This window comes from Prinia subflava, chromosome 6, assembly GCF_021018805.1.
Source record: "Prinia subflava isolate CZ2003 ecotype Zambia chromosome 6, Cam_Psub_1.2, whole genome shotgun sequence".
Classification (NCBI taxonomy): Eukaryota; Metazoa; Chordata; class Aves; order Passeriformes; family Cisticolidae; genus Prinia; species Prinia subflava.
In genome coordinates, this window is record NC_086252.1 from 5,803,292 (window position 1) to 5,830,312 (window position 27,021).

The 27,021-nt window shown below is 47.6% G+C and overlaps 1 protein-coding gene across 8 annotated transcripts in view; it reads left to right on the forward strand.

Annotated features, from left to right (window-relative positions):
* Nucleotides 1-27,021, forward strand: part of HDAC4 (histone deacetylase 4) — a 174,134-nt gene that overhangs the window by 127,660 nt on the left and 19,453 nt on the right. For 6 of the 8 annotated variants that reach the window (XM_063399986.1, XM_063399982.1, XM_063399983.1 and 3 more), the window contains 8 exons: nt 1,856-1,972; nt 2,506-2,704; nt 5,006-5,235; nt 11,082-11,339; nt 12,629-12,815; nt 18,586-18,719; nt 20,078-20,198; nt 23,416-23,462. In XM_063399986.1, the coding sequence (XP_063256056.1) occupies nt 1,856-1,972; nt 2,506-2,704; nt 5,006-5,235; nt 11,082-11,339; nt 12,629-12,815; nt 18,586-18,719; nt 20,078-20,198; nt 23,416-23,462 (1,293 nt within the window). The remainder of the gene's footprint in view (nt 1-1,855; nt 1,973-2,505; nt 2,705-5,005; nt 5,236-11,081; nt 11,340-12,628; nt 12,816-18,585; nt 18,720-20,077; nt 20,199-23,415; nt 23,463-27,021) is intronic. The other 2 variants (XM_063399989.1, XM_063399987.1) reach the window with 1 other exon arrangement.

The following is a 27,021-nucleotide window of genomic DNA, read 5'->3' on the forward strand; positions in this document are numbered from 1 at the left end:
ATCGTCTTCTTCACTATGAGTTGTATGTCCTGGGAGCCCAGGTGTTGGAGATTCCTTTAATACCAATGGACCAGGATTTCCCATGCTCCCACTATTAAATGTTTGGAAATGTTTGAGTGTATCTGAAAAGATAATGTTGTGTTTTGTTCTTAGCTTCATGTTTTATTTTAAATGAAAAGTATATCTCATTGCTTCTTAGTTTGCTGCATCAGCCCTTGAACCAGGTATGCTGGAGGATGGTACCCAAATTCATTATCTGAGTGCCTTCAGTGGGGAAAGACTGCAGCCCTGCCTCCTTTAAAACAGCCGCTTCCTGTTTTGAAATACTGTTTTTAAAGGGTTTTCCCCTCTCTGAAAGGCACACAGCATTCACTGCCATTGCAGTTGGTAGAAGCCTGTAAAAACTCCTTGTGTACAGCTGCAAATTGTGCATTCAGAAAGGGCTGTGTGCAATTCAGGCCTGTTTGTGCACAGCCCAGAGATGGGAGCTGTGTGTTTAAAGTGATGATAATGCTGCCAAATCCCATATGCTGAGAGCATCAAGCCGCTGTGTTCTTCTCTCCTCTGTTTTCTATATCAAATCCCCAGAGAGGCTTTGAGGCACAACTCCAGAGTATTGATTGTTCAAAGGGAAAATGGATGTAGTTTTGTTTCATTTATGATATCAGTAAAATATTTCATTCCTCTGCTGACAATAAGTATCTTATTTTCAATGGCACACTGACATTATGTAATTTAAATTAAAGCAAAATTGCCAGGAGTGCTAAAAATCACTTGGAAGGAGAAGTGTGTGGGTACAAGTAATCACATGGAGAGTCACTTTAGATTAGAGAGAAAAATGAAGTTTTTTTACAGTGAGTCTGTTAAAAAAAGGCACAGGCTGCCCAGAGAAGCTGTGGCTGCCTCATCCCTGGAAGTGTCCATGGTCAGGCTGGATTTTGGGTTTGGAGCACCCTGGGATAGTGGAAGGTATCCCTGCCCTTGGCAGGGGGTGGAACAACCTGGCCTTGAACAATTCCAGGGATGGGACAGCCACTTAGGTACAGATTGCTCCATAATAGAATCTTGAATTAAACAAAATCCCCTTTTTCACGGCAGCACCTGAGTTTAACAGACTTCTGTAGAAGTTTTCTTGAAGTCTAAATTCTACTTACGTTGGAAAATCACCTGCAGGGACCTCAGGGTGATCAGAACACTGGTTTCCTAACAGGAAAATCAGGCACTTTACTGTAATTTTTATAATGGGTTTTCTAGTGCGTATTTCAAATCAGTCTTGTTTAGAAATTAAAGGTATTTTTACTAAAGTGTTCTTCCTTCAAATGTCTGTAAGATAACTGAGCAAGTCTTGCATTTCACCCTGAAAATCAGGAAATAGCTCCATAAATGCAACCTTGAGGCTTTTGGATGGGATTTTTAAGTCTGATTTATGCTAACACACGCTAGTAAATAACATAAATTGTCTGTTATTTGCTAAAGAGAAAAACAGCGATTGTAAAGTGGTGGGTTTTTTTAAGATAGTCTGTTTTACCTTTTAAAAGGCAAATGCTGGAGAAGGATAAGTACTAATAGCACGTAGCTGTTCCAGGGGAGGCTTTGGTTCGGTGCTAGGGGAAGATTGTTCCCCCAGAGAGTGCTGGGCACTGCCCAGGCTCCCAAGGGAGTGGGCATGGCCCAAGGCTGCCAGAGCTCCAGGAGCCTTTGGACAGCGCTCCCAGGGATGCTCAGGGTGGGATTGTTGGGGTGCCTGTGCAGTTCTGGAGACTCTGTGACCTCTCCTGCTCCCTTGTCCTGCCAAGTGCCATGTCCTGGCAGGCTCTGGGGATGGGCTCTCACCCGTGGTCACTCTCGTTTCCAGACCAGCCTGGCTCACAGGCTCGTGAACCGCGAGGGCTCCGTGACGCAGCTCCCGCTCTACACCTCGCCCTCCCTGCCCAACATCACGCTAGGACTGCCTGCCACCGGCCCTTCCAGCGTAAGTGGGGTTGGCATCAGCCTCTGGATGTCAGCGGGGTTGGCATCAGCCTCTGGATGTCAGCGGGGTTGGCATCAGCCTCTGGGATGTCACGGGGTTGGCATCAGCCTCTGGGATGTCAGCAGGGTTGGGATCAACCTCTGGATGTCAGCGGGGTTGGGATCAGCCTCTGGATGTCAGCGGGGTTGGGATCAGCCTCTGGGATGTCAGCGGGGTTGGGATCAGCCTCTGGGATGTCAGCAGGGTTGGGATCAACCTCTGGATGTCAGCGGGGTTGGGATCAGCCTCTGGATGTCAGCGGGGTTGGGATCAGCCTCTGGGATGTCAGCGGGGTTGGGATCAGCCTCTGGATGTCAGCGGGGTTGGCATCAGCCTCTGGATGTCAGCGGGGTTGGGATCAGCCTCTGGATGTCAGTGGGGTTGGGATCAGCCTCTGGATGTCAGTGGGGTTGGGATCAGCCTCTGGATGTGAGCGGGGTTGGGATCAGCCTCTGGGATATCTCTTAACCACGTGTGCCGTGGGTCGTTTGCAGGCGGGACAAGCGCAGCAGGACGCGGAGAGGCTCGCAATCCCAGCCTTACAGCAGCGGATCTCCTTATTCCCTGGCACTCACCTCACTCCCTACCTGAGCACTACAACGTTGGAGAGGGATGGGGGAACTGCACACAACCCTCTCCTGCAGCACATGGTCCTACTGGAACAGCCAACTGCACAAACGCCCCTGGTCACAGGTGAGCGCTCCGGGGGCAGCACTTGGGCACCTGGAAAAGAGAGGAACCCAGCAGGAATCTGTTGGGTTGTTTTCAAGGCAGCCTCTAGGTCCTGCATCACCTCTACACCCCGCAGGTAGAACACAAAACCTTTGTTTGTTGATTCATTGATTAGTGGTGACTTTTCCAAAGTCGGATCTCCCACCTCATTTTAGTGAGATAAAAATAAATGCTATTATTCCATCAGGATAGCAAAAGTTGGTTGGTAAAAGCTGAAAACTCTATTTGTTAAGAGTTCTGACCAGTTTGGATCAAAGCGAGCGCAAAAACATTGCATCTTAACGATTCCTGTTTTCCATGGATGGTTTCTATTCTATGAAAGTATGAAAGGCACGCACTGAGAAAATCACAGGTTAAAACACTTCCTTTCCATCATTAATATAAATAGCAAAACCGTGGCAAAATCAGCTGCCTCCCAACAGATTGTATTTATTTGTGTGCATTCCCTTTCCAGGATGTTAATTGCCATGAGTCACTCCTGGTGCTGGGTTTTCAGAATGAACTACCTGTGGGAAGGCCTGTGGCTATAAATAGGCTGGATTCAAAGCAATAATTCCCACTAAGATGCGTTCCTGGTTTCCTATGTGTGGTGCTGGGACAAAGGATGTTCTGCCTCAGTTGCTGACGTGTTGGTTTTCCTTCCCTTCCTTCCATTTCTAGTGGAAATTCTTGGGAGGTGTCAGCCCCTGCAGCATTGCAACCCATGGCTTGTTGTACATCCAGACCCTGGGATTATCCACAAGGTTGGGATAAGCTTGGGAGCAGGTAGATATGGAGAGGCTGATGCAGAGAAGTGTGGTGCTTGCTTCTTGCTGTTTCCAGCACACTGTGTTTGCTTCCAAACAAATTCCTTCTACTCCACCTGCTCCATGCAGTGCTTCCTGAGCGAGTACAACGTGTTAAACCCAACACTCAGGAGAAGGAGTCAGGACACAGAAAGAAGGAGAAATGTTCCAGAGGCAGAGCTGAGAGGCAGCGGGCTCACACGTGGTCCCCAAAGCCTTGAGTGCACATGCTGCCAAGCTGCAGCTAACATTTGGAAACTCCTGGAAACAAAAGTGTGGAGTTTATTAGGATTCTGCTGGAGAGCCTTGAGCTCTGGAGATAGTCCCCCTCACAGGTGCAGAATTATCCAGCCGTGATGGCTCTCTCTGTGCTGGAAGGTAGACATTGCCAGTTTGGGAAGCTAGACTAGAATTCCTTAGCTGTGCCATTCCTTTTGGGAATGGTTACTCCGGGTAGTATCCTTCATGTCCTGATGTTCATTATTCCTGATGGAACATACTCAGGGCTTGGAGCAACCTGAAATGATGGAAGGTGTCCCTGTCCATGGCAGGGGGTGGAATGAGATGAGTTTTAAGGTCCCTCTCAAGCCCAGCTGTTCCAGAATTCTGTGAACATGGTGTCTCCTGGAAAGCTTTCCCAGAAGCACCTTGGCTGTTGCCTTGGAGGAAGGTAGTCTTCCAAAATATCCTGTGCAAGCTCTGCTGTCTGATTTGAACTTTTGGGAGGAGAAGCTGTGCTGTCAGGGAAAAGGAACACATCTTTCCCAATTATCCATGTATTCATACGCAGACCTCTGTGTACACACCGACATCTGCAGAGATATGCATTTATAAAATCAAATACCCTTTCACATGATGCCTTTCAGAAAAAGCAGAGAGTGGGAGAAACTCTGCAAGTCTTCTGAGAAAAGAGGCTTTCACATGAGTCAGCTCCTTCCATGTAGGGCAGTTCTGTGAATTGGTGGGAAAGGAGGTCACATCCTGGGACACAAATGCCAAGGTGTTTCCAATCCTCAGCATCCAGCTGGCTGCAGACTTCTGGGCGGCTTCTCCCTCTCCTAAACCAAAGCCTGAGGAGAGCAGAGGGCTTCTTGCCCAAAAGTGACTGCAGCCCTAGCCCAGTTTGAATTGAACCTGGCATCAGTCCCTAAACCAGGGTGAGCTGTGAGGTTTAAACTTTTCCTGACCACTGTGGTCTCATGTAGCAACAGAAGGGTCAGTAAGGTGTTGCTGGTTTCAAAAAATAAGATGTTTCCAGAGGGTCTCTGAGTCACCAAGCAGGCACAAAACAAGCAAAGCATTGCTCTGTGCAGTCGTGATTAATTGATCTGCTCTCTCTCAAGGCACTTCCAGCAAGGTGGCTGGGTTTGACATGGTTTCACTGTCATCGTCAGCGTTACTCAACAGCCGTTTTCTCCCTTCCTTTCTTCTTCCTTTTGTTTCTCCTCTGCTGTTTTTTCCTCCATATTATCTTCAGACTGGTATCTTTCAGGACTGCCCCTGCATGCACAGCCCCTGGTGGGTGGAGAGAGGGTCTCCCCTTCGATCCACAAGCTGCGGCAGCACCGCCCGCTCGGGCGCACCCAGTCTGCTCCCCTGCCCCAGAACGCCCAGGCCCTCCAGCAGCTGGTGATCCAGCAGCAGCACCAGCAGTTCCTGGAGAAACACAAACAGCAATTCCAGCAGCAGCAGCTGCACATCAACAAGGTAGGCACAAAGCTTTCAATGCCTTTTTTCCTCCACAGCAGCTTGAAGCATGCGATTTCAGAGTCTCTAGTGCAGGAGTGTTTGTGGGCTCTACCTCCAACATCCCTGGGTCTCTCATCCTTGGACCTCTCTCAGGCATGATAACACCTGCACGTATTGGTGATGGAAGTTATTCAGATTTACTGAAACCTTTGCTGAAAGGCTGAGACTTAGGAGTGTTCACCTGGAGAAGAGAAAGCTCCAGGGAGACCTCAGAGCCCCTGCCAGGGCCTAAAGCGGCTCCAGAAGAGCGGCAGAGGGATTTGGGACAAAGCCCTGGAGTGACAGGACAGAGGGAATGGCTTCCCACTGCCAGAGGGCAGGGATGGATGGGATATTGGAGAGGAATTGTTCCCTGGGAGGGTGGGCAGGCCCTGGCACAGGGTGCCCAGAGCAGCTGTGGCTGCCCCTGGATCCCTGGCAGTGTCCAAGGCCAGGCTGGACAAGGCTTGGAGCCTGTCTGGGACAGTGGAAGGTGTCCCTGCCTGTGCAGGGGATGGCACTGCATCATCTCTACGATGCAGTGGTGGATCCTTCCCACCCAAACCATTCTGGGATTGGTACTGTTTGAGATTGGAGGCTTTCTGAACACTCCTCTCAAGAAGTTCCAGTGGAGGCTTTCCTTAGGACAGCAGTAATTCCAGCAGCAGGTCTGGAGTTCAGGATGAGCCCGGGGCAGGCGGCTGTTCAGATCACTGCTGTTTCATTGACAGCAGAGGTTCCTCCAAGTATTTCCACCGTTCCAGTCCTGTGAGAAAACACAACTACCGAGGGCTGGATCAAGGAGTGAAAGAAGCCACAACCTCTCCTCACACACACACCACCCCCAAACCCGTGTCTACGGGCCGAGGCTGAGGCAGGATGATTACACAAGTCACTGACGTCAATGCTGTCCTCCTGGAGCGCTGCCACCACGGGTGCCAGCCCTGGCCCCAGCTCAGCCCTGCACACGGGGCCCTGGGGAGCTGCTGCTCCACAGGGATCCCATTTCCTCCCCCGTCCAAACACTCCTCGGGACCAGGGCCATGGGGTGTGGGGCAGCAAGTTGGGGTTCTTTGTTTGGGGAAATGTCAGCTGGAGGGATTTTTTGCAGGAAGATTTTTAAAGCTTTTCCAAAGCTTTGGCTGTGACGTACCCACTGAGCTCATTCAGACTTTATCCTGGACCTCCCAGGAGCTGGAGAGCCACTGGAGCACTCTGAATTCCAGCTTTGTCCGTCACTCTCCACAGCAAATTCAGTCAGAGAGGGTTTAATTAAACTGATTTCCCTGTGTTTGATTTATAGGAGTCACGAGTTAAAATCACTTTGGTGCTAGCGCTGCATGCGTGTGGCAGATTTATCCCATGGGATAGCATCCAAGTGCTGACATGGGAAAAGACTTTTCCCAGATGTGAGGATATTTTAGGACCCTTGTGTGTGTAGGAGAGTTAAAGGCAGGACTAAAAATAAAATAAAATATTATTTAATTATTAACAGGACCGATAGCACTGCCTGTTAATTTTTTTATTTGTGGATTTCCCATAAATAATACTTCTGAAGTATTTTATATATTTATATACTCGTAAATCAGGCTTTTCTTAATTCCATGTGATTTTTCCAAACTTTGATATTTTGGCCCTAAACGTTCCCTGTTAGGTGTCTGCAGCAGATGAAATTTTTGAGGGGACTGCAGCCAAACAAGTCTTGCAGTTTCCAGGAAGGCAACTAAGGAAAAATGTGTAGTTTTACGTAAAAATAGTAACAATAATCATCAGAGTAGTTGTGGCTGCCCCTGGATCCCTGGAAGTGTCCAAAGCCTGGATGGGGCTTGGAACAGCCTGGGATAGTGGAAGGTAGCCCTGCCCCTGGCACAGGTGCAATAGGATGAGCTTTAAGAACCCTTCTAACCCAAACCATTCTGTGATTCTCGTTGAGCTGATATTCCACCATCAGCCTGTGCTTCTGTTTCCCACCTTTTTTGCATGTTTAATGTTCAAAGGGAAGTGCCAGGGGAGGTTTAGGTTGGAAAAGATCAGAAAAAAATTTGGCACTGAAAGGGTGCTCAGGCACTGGCACAGGCTGCCCAGGCAGTGGAGGAGTCACCATGCCTGGAAGTGTTCAGACAACCTGTGGGTGTGACACCTGACAAACAGGGTTTGGGGTGGGATTGGCAGTGCTGGGGGAACAGAGTTGGACTCCATGATCTGAGAGGGCTTTTCCAGCCTTAGGGTTTCTGTGATTTGTAACATCAGAGGAAGTTTTGCTGCAAGCTCCATCCAGCTTTGCCAGGTGGGTTGTTCCCTCTCCTCCAGGCACAGAAGCTGCACAGTCTCCTGGTCCTTCCAGCTGTAGGACTGAGGTTGCCTCAGACAGTTGTTTTTCTCCTGGTGTCACATCACTTAAAGGGAAAAAAAAAAAACAGATCAAGAAATTTCTGTAGGCTTTGGCTGCTGCAGGAGGCTCTGCCAGCTCCCTACATGGCTGGTGCCCAAGTCAGCCTCTCCCCATCATCCCGTAGCATCTCTTGTTTCTCCTTGGTCTATAAAAGTTAAAAATCAGAACCCAAAGGGAACATGGGAAGAGCCACATCGAGTTGAATGAGTTCAGCCTTTATCATCCTTTATTTTTTTTTTCTGTTTTTTCGTCATTTTCATCAAAGCTGTGTCTCCAGCTGTCCAGAGTTGTTCTGTTTCTTCCTTGAGTTCATCCTTCACCTCCAGAGGGAGGAAAGGGAGGGTTGTGCTGGCTTCTGCACGTCATGGCATGGTCAGGGCTGAGCTGACATCCTCCTTTGCTTTCCGACTCTGCTCTTCCTCTGGCCTTCCTCCTGTGCCACTCCACTGATGGGGTCCCATCCAGCCCAAACCATTCTGGGATTCTATGGTTTTCCTGCTGGGGACTCCTCATTGATCTCTGATGTCTAAATAGATGTCTCTGACCTGCTGTAAGGACCTTCAAGGTCTCTTGTCTCCCAGGAACTTGCCACTATGGAGAAAGGTGTTCTGAAAAAGATGGTATGGATTGATGGGCATGGTGATGCTCAGAGGTTGGATTTGATGGTCTTGGAGGTCTTTTCCAACCTTAATGATTCTGTGGTTCTATTTATCACATCTGCTGGACAAATCCAATGCCAGCTGAAATGTCACTAGAGAAAAATGCAGCTTTTTTCCTCTCATGAAACATTCGACACAAAAATAATGAACCCTTTGGTTTTCCCTGTATTTATGACCTGGCTGTGTGGGATTTGTTGTTGTTGTTGTTTTTTTAATTTCTGTTCCTTGTATATCAAAGCTGTGGAGGAGAAATCTTGCCAACTGCATGGAGCCTTTTAAAAATGCTTGTGACTAGAGAGCTGTAATTTATTCCAGAGTGAAGTCGTTATCTCCCCAAGGCTGGAGAGACAGTGCCTTAACCAGAGGTTTATGGTGGCAGTTTGTGACAGCCACAGGCCACTGGGTATGAAAACAGAGGAGTAACCTCGTGGCAGAGGAAGCCAGAGAGCTAATTAAGGGATGGAGGGGTTATTTATGGTGCTTTGTGCTTACTGTTTCAGATATATTTACAGGCATTCTCAGTGCTACCTTTACAGCCAGCCCCTCGCACTTTTATTCCCTCCAATTTTAAATTGCATGAGTACATGCTTGTAAAATTGCACAAATGGAAGATGTTTTAGGGAGTTCGAATGGGCCTGGGATGCAGATACTCGATGTGTTACGTGGAATGTGTTGGTGACAAAGTGTCTTCTCTGCAAAATCTTCCTTTAAGAGCAGAGTTGCAGCAGCTGGAACTGGTGACAGACCAGGACATTCCCTTTGCAGACAGAATGTCTGAAATGTCCTTGTCATCGACCACTTGGTCTTCTCAACCTTCACCGTGGTTGTCATTTCATTCTTATATTTTTAAGGAGTAGGAATAATTTAAAACTTCCAGGGAATTACACTGCCTCTTGTTCCCATTAGGTATGACAATGGCACTGTATTTTTCTCAGCAATTACCTCGTGCAGTTCAGAAGTTCAAAAGGTATTAAGTTCAAAAGCTTGAGACCTTTGATCCAAAGAGGGAAAAGAAAACAAAAAACAAGCAGCAGATGGTTTATGATGATTAAATTATCTTCAAAACAGATAATATTCATCACTAAGAAGGCTTAAAGAAAAATGGTGGAAGAATTTTTAGAGAATGTGGTTTGGTTATTCAGTGTGTGTTATAAGGAATGAAACTAGGGGGGCAGGGGCAACCTGACAAAAATCCTTGCGGGGTTTTGAGCCCTGAATCTTTGCAGGGACCTCCTGAGGTCACAGAGGGCAATGTCCCTCCTCGAGCAGGTTGCTCAAGGATCTCCCAAGGATGGATGCTCCAGAACTTCTCTGAACAACCTGTTAAAGTGTCTGACCACCCTCACAGGAAAAAGAAAAAAAACCAAACCAAAACCAAAACACCCAAGTTTTATTGTGTTCAGAAGGAATTTTGTGGATTTTAATTTGTGCCCCTGGCCTCTTGTCCAATCATCTCTGAGTGTAACCCATGAGGGTCCCATGGACTTAATGATGTCCAGGTCTTCTAAGTGTTGCTTAAACTTGGTAATTCCTGTACCAAGGGAAGTTTTCCTTGTCAAGACTTTTCCTCTGGTGTCAGTCCTGGGATTCCTGAAGGATTGTCTTACATAAGACATTAATTCTTATTAATAGCATTAATTCTATCTCATGTGCACTGGGTGCCTTCCCTCATTCAGCAGTGGCACCAGGATCTCCTTAGCCCTCCTCTTTTCTTGCTTCATGTGCCCTGCCAGATTCAGCTCCATTTCTGCCTCTCTGCCTTGCTTAGGTTATATGGCAGAGCCTTCCTTCCTGCTTTTGGGGGGAAAAAGGCTTAATTCGAGGTTGGAGCCCCTGTTCTTCAAAGAGCAAGTTACTGACAAATAGCCCCTCCTTCTGCATGTGTTCAATAACCATGTTTTGATTTAGCTTTATTAGATTTAAAATCAATATTGTTTTCCATACCAATGACCTAATCCTCATTAAACCTTACCCTGACAACTTTCAAAGTGCAGCAGTTTCTTTATAAGCCTGTGAAACAGGGACAGCCTGAGCTCTTTGAAAGGGAGGAAATGGATTGGTTTTCCTATGAGGGAGTTAAAAACAGGTCACATTTGGGTTGGGTTTTTTTTTATCCCAAATAAAAATCATAAGCAGTCTGAGACAGAGAACGGTGAATTTTATCTTGCCAAAGAACATACAAAAAGTCTGAGTGAATTACAGTGAAAATTAAATTGTTCCTTTTGGTTTATAGGAGCTGCTCTCTGAGATGTTGACTGTGTCTGGTTAGGAAGGTCAGGTTAGAACAGTGCTGCTCTTGAGGTTTGCTCTCAGCTGCATGTCCTGAGTTTCCTCTTAACCAGCTCCATAAGAGCGCAGATTTTCAAGTAATCATTACTTCAGCCTCACAGATGAAATTCAGGGAGTGATTCAAGGTGATGTTGAGCAAACAGGCAGCAAAAACCCTGGTGGAGAGTTTGTGTCCCCGGTATTCTTTCAGAATTTAATTGCCAGACATCTTGATGGTTGCTCTGTGGGTTTGTGAATGGAGTAGCATCTGGAGGCGTGCAGGAACAAGAGGCTCTTATTCCTTCCGAGGGAAGATGAAGTGGAAAAAAATGAGGCATCATTACTTGGGACCCAGGACTTTGGAGTCCTTAATGCCAAGGTTGCCCTGACCTTCCTCTGAGATTGTTTGGGGCCTGGATTGTGAGCTGGAATAACTCAGAACTGCTCTTTCCCGCCAGCCTGGAGAGGCGGGGTGCAGTTCATTGATGCGTTTGGGGCTCTTTCAGATCATCTCCAAACCCACCGAGCCAGCGCGGCAGCACGAGAGCCACCCCGAGGAGACGGAGGAGGAGCTGCGGGAGCACCAGGCCCTGCTGGAGGAGCCCTATGGCGACAGGGCCGCGGGCCAGAAGGAGCCCCCGGGGCTGGCCAGCGTGGTGCAGGTCAAGCAGGAGCCCATCGAGAGCGACGAGGAGGAGGCAGAGCCGCAGCAGGAGCTGGAGGCCGGGCAGAGGCAGGCGGAGCAGGAGCTGCTCTTCCGCCAGGTCTGGCGCTTGGGTTGTTGTAAAACTTGGATTTGGGCTTGTGCTGCTCCGAGGGGGAGACTCTGAGGGGAACCAGCTCCCAAGGGTTGGCTGGTTACGGGAACCCGATGTAAAATTGGGTGATCCCTTCCCTGGAGTCACCTGCCAGCTGACAAACCCCAGGGAGGAGAGTCTGGATCACCTGCATGGAACACAGTCTCTGTTTACTGAGACACTTCCATGGCTGTTTGTTTGGGAAGATTAAGTGTATCCTAATGATTCTGAGCACCAGAGCACCACAATGATTCTAGCCACCAGCAGCACACTGTGTTTTGGTTTAGTGGTTTAAAACTGATTTCTCCAGAGAAAGACTGCATGTAAGGGAACAGGGGACAAGTGGAGGGTGTTCTTGCTTCACAATTAGAGATCCTGGAGCCTCCAGCCAGGCTCACTTTTGAGGGAAAGCACCTGAGGCTTGTGGATTGCAGGTGATAAATCCAGTAGCAAGGGAGCACAGTGTAACCCAATAACTTTCCTGACATGGAGCTGATCCATTTCGGGAGTGTTATTGGGTTGTTGCCCAGGAGCTACATTTGCCCAGGAAAGTTGTGCTCACGTCATCCCTGGAAGTGTCCGAAGCCAGGCTGGATGAGGCTTGGGGCAACCTGACATAGGGGAAGGTGTCCCTGCCTGTGGCAGGGATGAGCTTTAATGCCCAAACCATCCTGGGATTCTCTAATTCTGTGTTGCTGATGATGGACCATTATCAGTGATACCATTCTTCTGAAAGTGAAGGCTCTCCACCTTAATCCTGAATCTGTGGTCACACCTCAGGAGTGTTTAAAGTAGTCTCCTTTGCAACTGTTTTGCCTCAAAGCAGGAGGGAATAAGTACAGGGAATGGGATGGGCCAGCCATCCCTTCTGACCAGGAGCCTGTCCAGGTGATGGTGTGGATGCACAGAGAACCAGCTCAGTTAGGAGCTTCCTCTCCAGCCTGGGATCCAGTTGTGTGACTCATTCCATGGCCTGGACTGATTCACTGTTAAATGTCCCAGTGCAGTGGGGTGGGAGCACAAGGAGGGAGGAAGATGAGGGAGTTGTGGGGGAGGCTGGAGCTGCCTCTGCCAGTGACCCTGTCAGTGTGCACCAGGCTCGGGACTGGGGCTCCATGTGCTGTACCTGCCTGACTTGGTCCTACAAACATCTTACCTTCCTTTGCTGCGTGCAAGGGAAGAGTCCAAGCCTGAGAGCCTTCAAAAACTCTTTTGGGAAGGCCCTTTCAGCAACTGCCTGCTTCTCTTGCCCACAGCAAGCCCTGCTCCTGGAGCAGCAGCGGATTCACCAGCTGAGGAACTACCAGGCGTCGCTGGAGGCGGCTGGCATGCCCGTGTCCTTCGGGGGACACCGGCCCCTGTCCCGGGCACAGTCCTCCCCTGCCTCGGCCACCTTCCCCATGTCCGTGCAGGAGCCACCCACTAAGCCAAGGTTCACAACAGGTGAGCTTCTGGGGGGCTGGGGGCTGCAGGGGTGCTGTGGTGACTGGGTTGTTTTACATTGAGCTGTTCTGCAAGGGCGTGGAAAAGGGGGAATGGGATTTAGGCTGGGAGTAGGATTAGATGGGATATTGGAAAGAAATCCTTCCCTGTGAGGTTGATAAGTTTGCCCAGAACAGCTGTGGCAGCCCCATCCCTGGAAGTGTCCAAGGCCAGGTTGGACAGGGCTTGGAGCACCCTCGGATAGTGGAAGGTGCCCCTGCCCTGCCCACGAGATGGACTTTAAGGTCTTTTCCAACCCAAACCATTTCATGATGATGATTCTATGATTCCCTGTCCCTGCAAATCCATAAGCGTGGGCTCTGCATCTCATCCCCATTTGGGTACTCCATAACATCCTGCCTTCCTCAAGGAGCAGACTGAGTCACCCCTGTTATCCTGCTTGTCCCTTCCCCAGAGCAAAACTACCACAATGCTGCACACACCAGCAGCAGCACAGCCTGGAGCTGTGTCTGCAGGCAGACAGAGCAAGTCCCAGGCTGTGACAGAGCTGATTTAGAGGCAAGGCGGGGAGAGCCAGTGCTCCTGAAGGACAGAGTGCAAATGCAATGCTGGCTGTGTTTCCTCCACCTTCTCCAGTCCCTCCATAATCACATGCCATCAGTTATCCACTCTGTGCTCCCTGCCAGCCTCCCCTGCTCCTGTCACACAGGACTCTGTGCCTGCAGGTTAGGAAAAGCAAGGTGAGCTGGTGATTTCAACTCATCTCAAAGAGACCAAAGAGTGTTTTCTTACGTGTGGAGGGAGATGATGAGTGCAGTCCTGCATTTGTCTGGTGGAAAGCACAAGTGCAAAATAGGTGTTTATCCCCATCCCTGGAAGTGTTCACAGCCAGGATGGAGCAGCGTGGGATAGTGCAAGGTGTCCCTGCCCATGGCAGGGGTGGAACAGGATGGGCTTTAAGGTACCTCCCAACCCAAACCATCCTGGGATTCTGTGATCTCCCCACCAAGATTAAAAGCAAAAAACTTAATTGTTCTTCCTGTACCCTGATAGCCAACTTTTCTTCTCCAAAATCCTTTCTGCCTCTTTCTTCAGTGCCCTTAGCAACAGCTGAAAGTTGATTTTCCATGCAGCTCCTCAAGCCCTATGCTGGGTGATGAGGATTGATTTCAAGGTCCGCCTTCTTCCCCAAATGTCAGGCTCTTACTTTGTGAATGAACAGTCTTCAACGTGATGTGTTCCCTGGGAAAAGGAAAAGGGAGCGGGGGGGGAATCCACAACGCCCAAATAAGAGCGACTCATGATGTTATTTCCCTTTCACTTCTGCTTTTATTCCATTTTTAACCTACACTTCTTGCATCACTCAGCTCAGTGCTGTGAATCGGGTTTATTTTCAGGCCCTGGTGGTGTAGTAATAGTGGCATGTTCGGTGTGACTTTGTTCCTCAGTTCCTGGCTGCAGGCAGGGTGGAAGCGTGTGCTGTCAGCTCTGAAAAAACCCAGGAAATGGCTCAAGTTTTGCAAATCAGATCTTTAAAGTCCCTGTTTGTTGTTAATGTTGAACCCCAGAATTTCATCAGAGCTGCATTTCTAGCACAGTCAGTTCAGGCCAGATTAAAAGATTTTGGCTTTTGCCAAGGATGCAAGGAAAAGTCCCCTGGCTCAGGGTCAGAGCAGTTGAAACTTGAGCTTCTAATACACTTAACCCCAAAACAAGGAAGCCTGGCCCTGCTTGAGGGGATTATTCATTCCTTCTCTTTCTTCCCTCGTCCTCCTCTTCCGGTATTGAAGCTGCCCAATCAATCACATGCAAGACTCTGAACATACAATAAATAACATTTCCTACCAGAGGATCTATATTTGACTCAGATCTGTGCCTCTGAAATTCACTCAAAATTGCAGGTTGCAGTAAGAGTGCCAATTTGAGAGCTGTGCTGCTTGGAAAAGATGCTGTTCCAGTATCAGGATTTATTTTCCTTGGAGGCAGGGTTTGAAAAACTAAAAAAGTGGCTTAAAATAAGAGGTGGAGTATCACACTGCTTTTATCCAGCACTGCACAGAGTGATGAGGTGCAGAATGCTCCAGGTAGTTCACCTGTAAAAAAATCACAGCATTTATCCAAGATAAGATTCCCTTCCCATGACTTTTCCCTTCCATCTCTGCATTTATGCTGGGTGAATGGAGAAGGAAAAACACAATAAAATCAGGCATTCACTGGCACTAATTTAGGTGCAAAGCATAAAGGTAAGACCTCTGTACTAGTCCTAAAACTAGTCCTAGGTCTGCTTTAATGAACCTGCATAGGAGAAGCAGGGAAAAAAAAGTCCACTGCCATGGGCATGGAAGCAGGAGAAAGGAGGGGAAAGGCATTTCAGCTGCTGAGCATGTGTGTGAGTTAAATTGCCTCATGTTTTGTTGGAGTTGTCCACAGTGGCGTGTCGGAGATTGTGTTTCTGGAGGTGGATACTAAAGCTTAATCACTGGGATTGAGCTATTCTTTGGAAGGCAGGAAATTAAAGTCTTGGGTGTTTTTCAAAAGCAAGCAGTGCTGAAGTGCATCAGGCTTCTTTTTGCCGAAGAAAATCCATCTGGCTGATAAGTGGCTGCTTTGGAGGGTGATCCTAAGGCAGAGGAATGAGGATTGGAATTGGTGTGATGGTTTGGTGAGAGGGCTGCAAGAAGCAAACTTCTTTAATGGCCCTAATTAAGTCAATCATGATCACTCTGGATGTGAACGTGGCCCTTCAGAGATCAGTCCTTGTCCAGCAGAAAAAGAAATTGTTCTTCCCTTTCATGTTTGTGATATTTTACAGAAATAATACAGAAAGCTGATGCTCTCCCTGGACTGAGTTAGCTCCAGACAGCTGGAAGTTCTGGGGTTGATGTATATTTTATTTTCCTGTCTCTCTGGGTGACCAAACCTGAGACTTCAAAGGTCCAGGGGAAAGAGCCACATACTGCAGCTCTCAAACATGATGTCCATTACTCCACATCAAAGTGAAAGCCGTGCCCTTCCTGGATCCTTCCAGCAATCAGTTTGATGTCCCGAAGCATGACATTTAATTTTCCTTCCTCCCAGAAAGCCGGTCCTTGAACTTGCCCTCTCAAGCTCGAGCAGCCCCGTGACTTTAATGAATACTCATGCCTGCCCTGTTCTACACACTTGAATAAGGATCCTCAGGTTAGGCCATTAATTTGCATAGCTCCAATTATCCAGTCTCTGATCTCCTGCAAAAATGGGTCCACAAATTATTCTGATGTTCTGCATTAAAGGATTTTTCCTTTCTGATGAAGGCATTTATTCTCTCCTGTGCAGAGCAATATAATTATCTGAACCTCAGATCATATGTTTGTTCTGCCAAGAAAAGCCAGTTGGTTTTGCTTTAGTGCTGACCTTTAAAAATGATTGTTCTTGTGTCTGAAAAGAGTCTTGCTTCCAGCACCACTTCAATTAACTTGTAACAGCCAGTGTAGTTTTGTATTTTCAGCTTAAATTGCCGAGCTTCCCTTTGTGTGTGAGAGTGTGTGTGTGCAGCTGAGTGTCCCCAGCCACAGGAAGGAACTGGGAACAGCTCCCTTTTCCACTGGACTGGTTTCTAGGAAAGAGAAATAATGCGTGATTGCTGCACAGAACTTCACTGAGACACTGCTGTTATCAGTGAACCCTTGGGAAAGGAGAAGCCATTGATGAACCAAGTTCTGCAAACAGGTTTGGGGTGAGATAGATTCCTTGAGTGGTTTGGGCTGGAAGGGACCTTGAAGATGATCCAGTTCCATAGGCAGGGACACCCCACAGTATCCCAGGCTGCTCTGAGCCCTGTCCAACCTGACCTTGGACACTTCCAGGGATGGGTCAGCCAGGGCCCTCACCACCTTCACAGGGAAGAATTTCTTCCATAAATCCAATCTAAGTTTCTTTCAATTTAAGACCTTGGACTAGTTCAGTTAAACTCAGACTGGGGTGAAAGCTGCTCCTCAGGTGAATTCCAAGCTTGTCTTGGCCCAGCAGCTCTGGGTGGTGTTTGATGCTATGAATCAAACATGGGAGACCTTGAGAGAGCTTTGCAGCACAACCTCCTCCAGGTGAACTTGGGCTGACCCCAGGGCAGCCAATTACCAGGGCTCTGTTCTCTCCCTGGAACCCAGCGTGGTTTGGTTTTTGGAGGGTGTTTTTTCCCTCTGCACTCACCTACAGCAGAGCGAGGAGCTGCCAGACGCCTCCCCTGAGGCTGCAGACCTGCGAGTGCCAGGGCCGGAGCAGGCAGCCAAGATTCCCGGTGGCACAACGTGCCCACACCCAGCCAGGAGGTGGGACTGCAGCTGCAGCCAGGCCTGGGAACGTGCAGGGGCACAGCCTCAGCTCCAGCTGCTCTCGGGGTTCCCTGCAAGTCCCAGATTGTGCTGTGATCCCGTGCTTGAGATGGGAACATAGATCCAGCTATGCTCACCCGGGATTTCCCAGGAGTGCTGTCAGCTGGGGTGCACATCCTTGGACATGGGAGCTGGAACCACCTCCTGCCACTGCTGTCTTCAGAGGCTTTAGATTCTCATCAGGACATTTGCATTCCATGGAAATTGTGGAAAGGAACTGAAAGGTTAATCTGGTTTTAAATCTCTGCCATGGGCAGGGACACCTTCCACTATTCCAGGCTGCTCCAAGCCCCAGTGTCCAACCTGGCCTTGGACACTGCCAGGGATCCAGGGGCAGCCACAGCTGCTCTGGGCACCCTGTGACCCTCTCCACTCTCACAGGGAACAATCCCTTCCCAATATCACATCCATCCCTGCCCTCTGGCAGTGGGAAGCCATTCCCTGTGTCCTGTCCCTCCATGCCTTGTCCCCAGTCCCTCTGCAGCTCTCCTGGAGCCCCTTTAGGCCCTGGCAGGGGCTCTGAGGTCTCCTTGGAGCCTTCTCTTCTCCAGGTGAACACCCCCAGCCCTTCCAGCAGAGGGGCTCCAGCCCTTGGACAAACTTTCATACAGATACTTCCTGCAAGAAAGCTTTTTCTTGGGGAAAAAACCCAAACAAATGTTTTTTACTATGTATCCTGGAGCTTCTGGCTGAAGGAAAGATGGATTTAACTTTTGAGTTCGTGTCTTTTGCTTGAGAGAAACAATTCTGTCACTGGGGAGGACTTGCCGTTTTCCTCCGGTTGGCTGTGGAATCCCAGCTACCCTTCCAAAATCGTACCCAGGCAATTCTGGAGCATGAATCAAAGCCTCCTGCGCTGTTGTCATGCCGTAAATCCTTGGGAATGAAGGGGGATTTAGCTGCCCGAGCCCTTCATTCGGCTAAACACCTCGGTGCCGAGCCCAATGACGATGCCCAAGTGGGCGCTAATGGCCTTAATTAGCGAATAACCGCGGTGCCAGACTGCAGCACAGCCGCTTGTGAAGCACAGTGCCAGCGAACGACTTGGTCCTTCTGGGGTTTGATCCCAAGCTCTGGAGGCATTTGGGTAGCCAGTTGAAAAGCCCCAGATCTGTTCCTGTGCTGTCACACCGGTGCTTTCAGGTGTCACCTCCCCCCGGCATTTAATTTCACATCTTGGGACAGATTTCCTTCTCATATCCCTTGAGTATTTCCATGGGAAGGGGTGGATGCAGGTTTGGGTTTTCAGTTCTCTGGGGCTCCCGGTCGAACACAAAATTCTGGCCTAGAACCATTGACTGCAAAGTGCAAGGTGCTGTTTTTCCACTATAACTGGCAAATTTTGGTTTTGGTTTGTTTTTTTTTTTAATCCGAGAGCAATTTTGTCCCCTGTGCTGCAGGCCTTGTGTACGACACGTTGATGCTGAAGCACCAGTGCACCTGTGGAAACACCAACAGCCACCCCGAGCATGCGGGCAGGATCCAGAGCATCTGGTCCAGGCTCCAGGAGACGGGGCTGCGGGGCAAGTGTGAGGTGAGTGAAATGCCAGAAAAGGCCACCTTACTGTTTCTATTAGTAGTATTATTATTGTTGCATTATTGTTATTGTTGCATTATTACAATACAATATTATACTGTTATTATTGTTATTATTGCTATTGTTGTTGTTATTATATTATGACAAAGAAAAGAGCAAGATATGATGTAGCCCTCTCATTTTTTATCCCTCTAGTTATCTACCTCTAGATAGAGATAGGGTAGATACCTCTATCCCAGCAAAAACTGTGAAGCCACAGCTTTTCTGTGGTTTAATAACTTTTTTTATGCTCTTTAATAAGTAATGGTCAAGCTATGCTGTAAAAGGAGTGGGGGTAGGAGAACGGCTCTGAGCACCATTCCATCACAAGAGGTTAAATTAGATTTATTTGCTAGATTTTAAGAGCAAGCAAATGGAGAGAAAAGCTCAGATATTAGACAAAAGGAATGAAGATTAATAATAAAAATTAACAAGTGGTTATTAGTTACAACTAACAGCAGTGGTGATAAATGGGAGTATAAGTTTGTGTTCATCAATTCTGTGAGCACCTGAGGGGTTTGAATCCCAGAGCGTAAATATTTCATCAAAGTCAGGATCTGGCTGGGAATGTTACTGAGCCATCAGATAAGACATCCACGTGGTGGCAGCATTGCCATTGCCTGAATTTCCCTATCCTGCCATCTTTTATTGCTTTCAAACCTGTCTTTGTGTGTGGATACCCATTTAATCGAAATTCAGGATTATTTGGGACCAAATAAACCTCACTGCTAGTTGCCTGGCTTCCTCAATGGGTGTTGCAGATGTTTTCTAACGTATAAGTTCATCATGGTAAGATCCCAGGCAATATTACTGGCCCTTATTTCCTGTTGGTTTCCTTAAGGAAGATTTATTTTCCTTAATTTCCTTGCTCACCTTGGTACTTTTGGTTGCTCTCATGAGGGGAGCTGTTGTTGATCTTCACCTGGTTTCCCTCCTGACCACCGGTGACATTCAGCATCACCAGACTGTTCTTTTTTTTCCCAAAAATGCCAAATTTCTGCCTTAATTCCCTGCTGGCTTTCTTCAAGCTCTGCCCTACCATTTCAGGATGCACTCCCTTATCCCTCTGGTCTTCCACCTTTCCTTCATCCCCACAGCCTCCTGCCAGCACCTTTTATCTTGAATGAATCTGAACATGACTTTCTATGTTGAGCAAACAAATGTTGTGAGTTAAGGATTAACCCAAAATGTGAATTTTTCCACCTGAGGACCCATTTTAGTGTTTTGCAGTCTGTCTTGATGTCATGCTGAGGAAACAGCGAAGGGAGTCAAGCAGTTCAGCAGTGATTTCACCACCCTTTTCCTTCCCCTTCCAGTGCATCCGTGGCAGAAAGGCAACGCTGGAGGAGCTGCAGACAGTTCACTCGGAAGCCCACACGCTGCTCTATGGCACAAACCCTCTGAACAGGCAGAAACTGGACAGCAAGAAGCTTCTAGGTATTGTTCCCTGGGGGGAAATGCCCCTTCCTGACCGCTGCGTGACATGCTGGGGCTCCCTTCATCCTTAGCCCTGTGCACTTCCAAGAGGATTGTTCCCATCTCCCTCTCTTCAGGCAAGATCCCTAAACCCTAGACAAGCTTAAACCTCCTTTCTTTGATGTCTTCAGAATTTAAAAGGATGTTTTCCTGAGGAGAAAAGATAGTTCAGGCAGTTTGTTTCATCCTTGGGCACCCTGTGTGTTAGACAGTTATCCATGGCTAGGGAAGGAGCTGTAACACCCTCCCAAGATTTGGATCTGCAGCCCCCAGCCAGCTGCACAGGCATCAACAAACCCCTGTCAAGTTTGTATGGACAGTCAGCAAGAGAGATGAAGGGGCCTCAGCATTTGTTTAATCTGGAGTGGGACTGTTTATCCCTTTCACTGGAGACCAAATCTGCCTGAAACAGGGCTGTGTCTGTTGTAAAATACAGACAAAAATATTTTCCCAGCAGAAATTCTAAGGGATGAGTGTTCAGGTAACCAACCCTCCAAAACAACCAAACAACGTGGATTGTAGCATCTCTGTGGAGTCATCATCACCTCCCTTTACTTCCTGCCTTTTTGCAGCAGCAGGCTGGAGGGGCAATTTGGGAAGTTCTCACATGGGGATCAGCAGGAAAAAAAAAAAAAAAGAAGACAGTTCTGGAACCTAGACATTGAGAAAGTTTATTAGCCTGACTTTGGATGATGTAAAAAGAGGTTTAATTCCATGGCCTTCATGAGGTCACAGCAAAGAATCTGGAAAGATTTTGCTCAGTGTGCCCATGATCTCCCAGAGAGGGAAGCCATTAGCCAGTAGTTAGACACACAATTAGCACGGTATTTATAGCTCACTTCCACCTCTTTAAAGCCAGAGAACCCAAAAGTAGACACCTCCAGCTGAACGATAGCTCCATTAGGATGTAAACTTTCAGGAATTTATGATGTCATATACTCAGGAGTGGAAAACTGCCAGTCGGAAGGAACTTCCGTAAATCTTCCCTGGGAGATCTGAGAAGATTCTCTTGGGATGCTTTTCCATTCCCTTCTTGACTCTGGGCACAGTCTGTCTCAACAATTCCACATATGCCTGTGGAGATACAGTTTATTTGGATAGCATTTTTGGGGGGACACCCAAACTGCTGAACCATTCCTGATAGTTTCTGTAGAGAACCTGTGGGGGAGGCAACTCTTGATCTGCCTCAGCTCCTGTGGTTCTGTGCCCCCTGTGGCTTTAATTGTTCGCTTTAAAGTGTTTGTAGAGATCAAGTTTAATCCTGTAGGGAGGAGAAATTTTAACACCTGGGGGCTTTCCAGTACAGAACATTCCCTGTTTGGATACAACTTGGCAGAAAAGCCCTGGAGCTGCAGGAGGTCAGGTCCCTGAGGGTCTCCAGTAGAAGACAATGTCCAGTAGCTCTTAACTGAGCTTAGACCTGGTTTGTTAGGCCCACTTGGCACCGTTTTACCCTGGAGATGCTGACAATGGCACTGGCTGCCAACCCACATGACCCCCTTCTCTCCTGATGGCTTCCAGAGGGCAGAATGTGAGTGAGGATCTCAGGGAAGAGCTCCATGTGGAGAGAGGAACACGCCAGTAAAAAAAAAACCTCCTTCAGCCATCCTCTCCCGTTGGGGGTTTGAAAGGCTTTTAAATTTACAAACCAGCTTTGAGGAGTTCTTTGAAGCACGTTAGAGGGTGGGTTTAGGACAGGTTTGAAGGCTGAGGGCAAAGCTTTGTGTGAGGTTTAGGGATGCAAATGGGAGTTTGTTAAGGCTGATGACTCCGTGTAAACTCTTCGCCTTTGATACCTCTGTGAAGAGGAAAAAAGCCTGAGAAACCTCAGCCTGAAAGGGAAAAGGCTTTTAAGGACACAGGATGTTTCTTGTTAAGCTTCTGCAAATGAAAAGAGGGATATGCCTTCATGGAATCACAGAATCCCAGAACGGTTTGGGTGGGAGGGGACCTTACAGCTCATCTCATCCCACCTCCTGCCATGGGCAGGGACACCTTCCACTGTCCCAGGCTGCTCCAAGCCCCAGTGTCCAACCTGGCCTTGGACACTGCCAGGGATCCAGGGGCAGCCACAGCTGCTCTGGGCACCCTGTGCCAGGGCCTGCCCACCCTCCCAGGGAACAATTCCTTCCAATATCCCATCCATCCCTGCCCTCTTTTCGTTTACAGCCATTCCCCCTTGTCCTTTCAAGGTAACAAAATACAAACTCATCTCTCTCTGTACAGTGGAAATACTTGGAACCTGTTGGACAAGTTGAAACTTAGGCAAATAAGACTCCTTTAATTTGTCGGGAGCAATCATAAATCGTTGTCAAGAAGATAAATACGGAAATAATGGGTGGATTAACAGTGAGAGATGAGACAGAAGGTCTGAGGTAGGATGATCTAAGAACTTCCATGTGGATCTAATCAAAGAGGGCATCTCACTTTGAGCTCAGATGAGTCCAGATGCATGAACTCCTCTTTCAGTAACAGAATACCAAATGGTTTGGGTGGGAATGGACCTTGAAGCCCATCCCATTCCACCCCCTGCTGTGGGCAGGAACACCTTCCACCAGACCAGGTTGCTCAGGGCCTCAGCATTTTGAATGGAGGATAATTTGCTCACACACGAGCCCAGAAAGCAATGTTACATTTCCTACAGATCCAAAATTAGCCCTGCAGATGGTTTTCTCCATTTTTCTCAAATTCTCCTTGTTGGTTTTGCTATTCCAGTCAAAACACATGTTTTTCTTTTCTTGCCACTGGTTTATTTTTCTGTCTTCCTCTTTTATGAAGCCCATGCTCTACAAAGTCATCTAGTAACTGCAGATGAGTGATAATTGGGATGTTTTTGTGATTTCCTGTCCTCCCTCAGTGGGAAGGGGTTAAAGTGCTCATCTGAGAAGACATGCTGAGTGATTGTTGGTGGCATCTTCTTCATGTACAGTCTCAAAACATTAGACAACTCCCAAATCTTGCTTAAAAACGAGTGATTTATAGAGAGCTTTTGCAGGAGCCCAAGTGTGCTCATTGTGTGTGTGTGTGAGTTGTAACAGGGCTGGCTGAAAATGGGAAGAAAACGCCCAGTTTGTGTTTCTGTGCTCAGAAAGATTGCAGAATTGCCGCAAAGCTGGCCCCAGAATCTGGTGACCTCTGACTTCTTGACTCACGGAGTGCATTTCTTGTCCCCCCACAGGTTCCTTAACGTCGATGTTTGTCAGGCTGCCTTGCGGTGGTGTCGGGGTGAGTGACTCCCTTTAATGTGTAAATAATGTCCTGTTTGTTCTCTCCTGGTCCCCTCAGCACCAAAAATCACTGCCTTGCATTCCGTCGGGCGGGTAATTGCAGCCAGATGCTGCCCCTGAGCAGGGCCTGCCTGGGGCACGGGGTGCCTCGGCCTCACGTGCCTTTCTTCAAAAGCAGCGTGAGGATTTCGGAGCTGTTCTGGAGTGTGTGACACTCAGAGGCATGTTTAGGAGGAAAAAAAACCCCTCATTTCCCAGGCAGGGATGTTTAAGGGTGAGGGGCTTGTTTGGAAGCAGCCCTTGCATCCCAAAGTGATTTTTTTGCTCCGTGGAATGCAGGACGTGCTCGTGCTGTGGAGCTATTCTGTGCTCAGTCTCGGGGCTCCAGAGCTGCCTGCCTCCCACAGCAGGTGGGAAACGTGGCCACAGAATAGGACAGTTCTTGGGAATGTCCATATTCCTGTGAATAGCAAGTTTGCTGCATCGCTGCCCTGGAATGGAACAGCATTTGGCACTTTTTATTCTCCAGCTCCAGGATAATCCACTGGATTCTCTTGGAGGTGACTAAAATACCCCTCCATCCCTCATAGAAAAGCTGAACATCACTTTTCAGCTGTCAAATTTCCATATAATCAGGCTTTTTGCTGTTGTTTGTTCCCATAAAGCCGAAAAAACCCCGAACCCCAAATACCTTGTTTTGAAGGTTTTCTTGTTTTTCTTTGAAGCCTGAAAGCTTGAAAGTTTCCCTTTCAAGTTGGGCTTTCTGCTCCAGAGTTTCTGTAGAGGGTGACAGGACAGAAAATCATGAAGAACAGGAAGGGGAAAAGAATGAGAAGAGACAATAAAAGGCATTGTGTTTGAAAATTCACAGTGGTAGTTCTGCTGCATAATTGTAGCTCATGAGGTTGAATTTTCAAGGTCTGGATTCTGTTATGGAAATGAAACAAAATTGTTTTCTTCCTGAGTCTTTGCAAAATCGCTGCTTTGAAAATTATCCCATCAGAAAAAAAAAAAAAAAAGAGAATAATCGTCGTTTATTCGTACCGCCACTCGTGGAGATATTTTATTTTGTATTGTAAATATGCTGCAGTCGCCTAATTCATGGCAAATTTTTGGCCAGAGCTTAAAAGGTTTGGATTTACTCTGCCCTGCAGTCAGGCATGCCATTCAAAGCAAAAAAATTATCATTTGCAAATGAAGACTGAATGGTAACAAGTAGAGACAGTGTCTGAGCCCAGCACGGGCCCAGAAGTCTTGCATTAAATCCCAAATCGGGGCAGGAAACGCCTCAGTGCTGGTATTTCTGATATGCTCCCATTAAAGATGGTGGTTGCTGCTTGCTTGTATCCACAGACCCTTAATATTGAATATTTTCTGACTTTGGTGCAGTGTTTTAGCAATCCTGTCAGCAAAACCTGTGCCAGGGCCTCCCCACCCTCACAGGGAAGAATTCCTTCCCAGTGTCCCACCTCACCCTATCGTCTCTCAGTGGGAAGCCATTAACCTTTGTTTGCCACATATTTTTTAGATGGCAAACATGATGTCTTAAAGTCAAAAGGAAAGGAAAAAAAAAATTAATAATCACTAGAGTAATGTGGGACAGGTCCTCCTGTGGATTTATACTGGAGCAGGATAAAGTGGAATGATGGCTGATGATTGGAACTCAGGAGCTGAGGGTGTTGTGTGAAAATATGGGCTGGAAAGCTTTGAAACAGGTTCTTTTCCTGCAAGCAGTCAGCTTGCCTCTCTTCCTTTAGGGATGTTGGGTGCATGAAAAGGGAGGATGGGTCTGGGGGGGGGAGTGCAGAGCAGTTTTGGCAGGGAGGAGCCCCTGGAGAGCTGGTTTGCCTCAGGATCAAGGATGGAGCTTGGGCAGGCATGAGTTGTCCTCAACAACAAGCAAGACAAAGGACAGGCAAGAGAGTGAATCACAATATCCAGAGTTGAAAGGACCCACAGGGATCATTCATCCAACCCCTGGCTCTGCACAGACACCCCAACAATCCCACCCTGTGCATCTCTGAGAGCATTGCCCAAACACTCCCAGAGCTCTTAGAGTGAAGCAGCAGGAAGACAGTTCAAAGCAAATCCCTCCATCTCATAACCCCTTTCAAACTCTCTTTAAATTAAAAAGTCTCAATGACTTGAAATCAAGGAGAGAAAGGGTAAATTTGTTCCCGGGTGCTTGGAAACTCTTTTTCCTCATTGGTTTATCCCAAGAAGTCTTCCCATGGCTGACAAGCCTTCTCACTTCCACAGCTGTGTGGTGCTAGCAGGAGAGGAAGAAAAAAAGCACAGAAGCACTGAAATCAACAGATGTGAGCTTGGAGTGAAACATCTCTCATTTTTTTCTGCTGATCATGTGGGAATTTTGCTCAGCTTCACTCCTCTGCAGCTCACACCTCTTTTTCAACGTCTGACTTCCATGCACCATGGCTTTCCCTAATCCAGGATAACTAGAAGAAGGTTTTGGGAGAAAGGAGTTTAGGCTTTGAAAATCTGCAAGACCATCCCAGCACACTTGCGTCCAGATTCTTCAAAACACTCAAAGGCTCCATTTTAGAATAGCTGATAAATTTGTTTTCTTCCCTGTGTAGTGTTTTGCTGTGCACATTCTAAAAATATCTGAAGATCTGCATCATTTTCCTGCACGTGTACTAAAAACTCCAGAGGTGTTTATGTTGTTGATCTCCTCCAGAGTAGGTGATTCTATTTTTGGGTGCAAGGGCTTTGATTACAGCATATCAACAATTTTAAGTGTGCAAGCAAAGTAAGTTCTTGCAGAGCAGAGAGCACAGAAAGGACTTCCATGGAATGGAAATGAGGAGGAACTAATTAGCGAGTCAGAGGAACAGAATGTGAGGATTATTTAATTGAGAACAGGAGGAGACACAGTGGGGTGTCTTCCTCTGCGAGGGAAGAGTAAAACTCCTTTACTTTGCAGGCTCTGGAGTTCTGGTACAACCTGTGTCTAGCTGTCCGGGTGCTTGATTTCTTACCTGTGTAGTTTTTCAGCTAAATTAAATAGTAGAATAATGAAATCTTTCATGAGCTGCTCATTTAATTCCGAGATAGCTGCACATTAGTGGATAGGAAAGTTTACAGTGTGAGTAGGAGGAATTTATAGTGTGAGTAGGAGTCTCATTGTGGATATTAATAAAAAAAGTTGAGTTTTCCTTAAAGGAAGGAGATAATTGTAAAGAAATTATAATTCTTATTATGAAGAAGGAAAAACTCCTCAGGTTTCATTTTGGTCATTCTTCCTGGAATCCTCCTGACAGGGCTGAACGTGGCAGTGCTTGGCTCTGGCACTGAAGAATCCTGTCTGTTTTATGGGAAAAACTGGCCCCAGCAGCCATCTGAGCGTCTGTTGGCCCCTTAGGACATGTGAATTTGGGTATTTTCCATTTCCATTCCTCTGGTGCCACACAGGGAATGAAGAGGGCCCATGGAAGGAGCCCTGAAGTTGCTGTGTCCAGGCAGGAAGGGAGGCTCTTCCCTGCTGGTGTCCTGAGGTATTTTCTTCCAAAGACCAAAAAAAATGGCTTAGGTTTGCT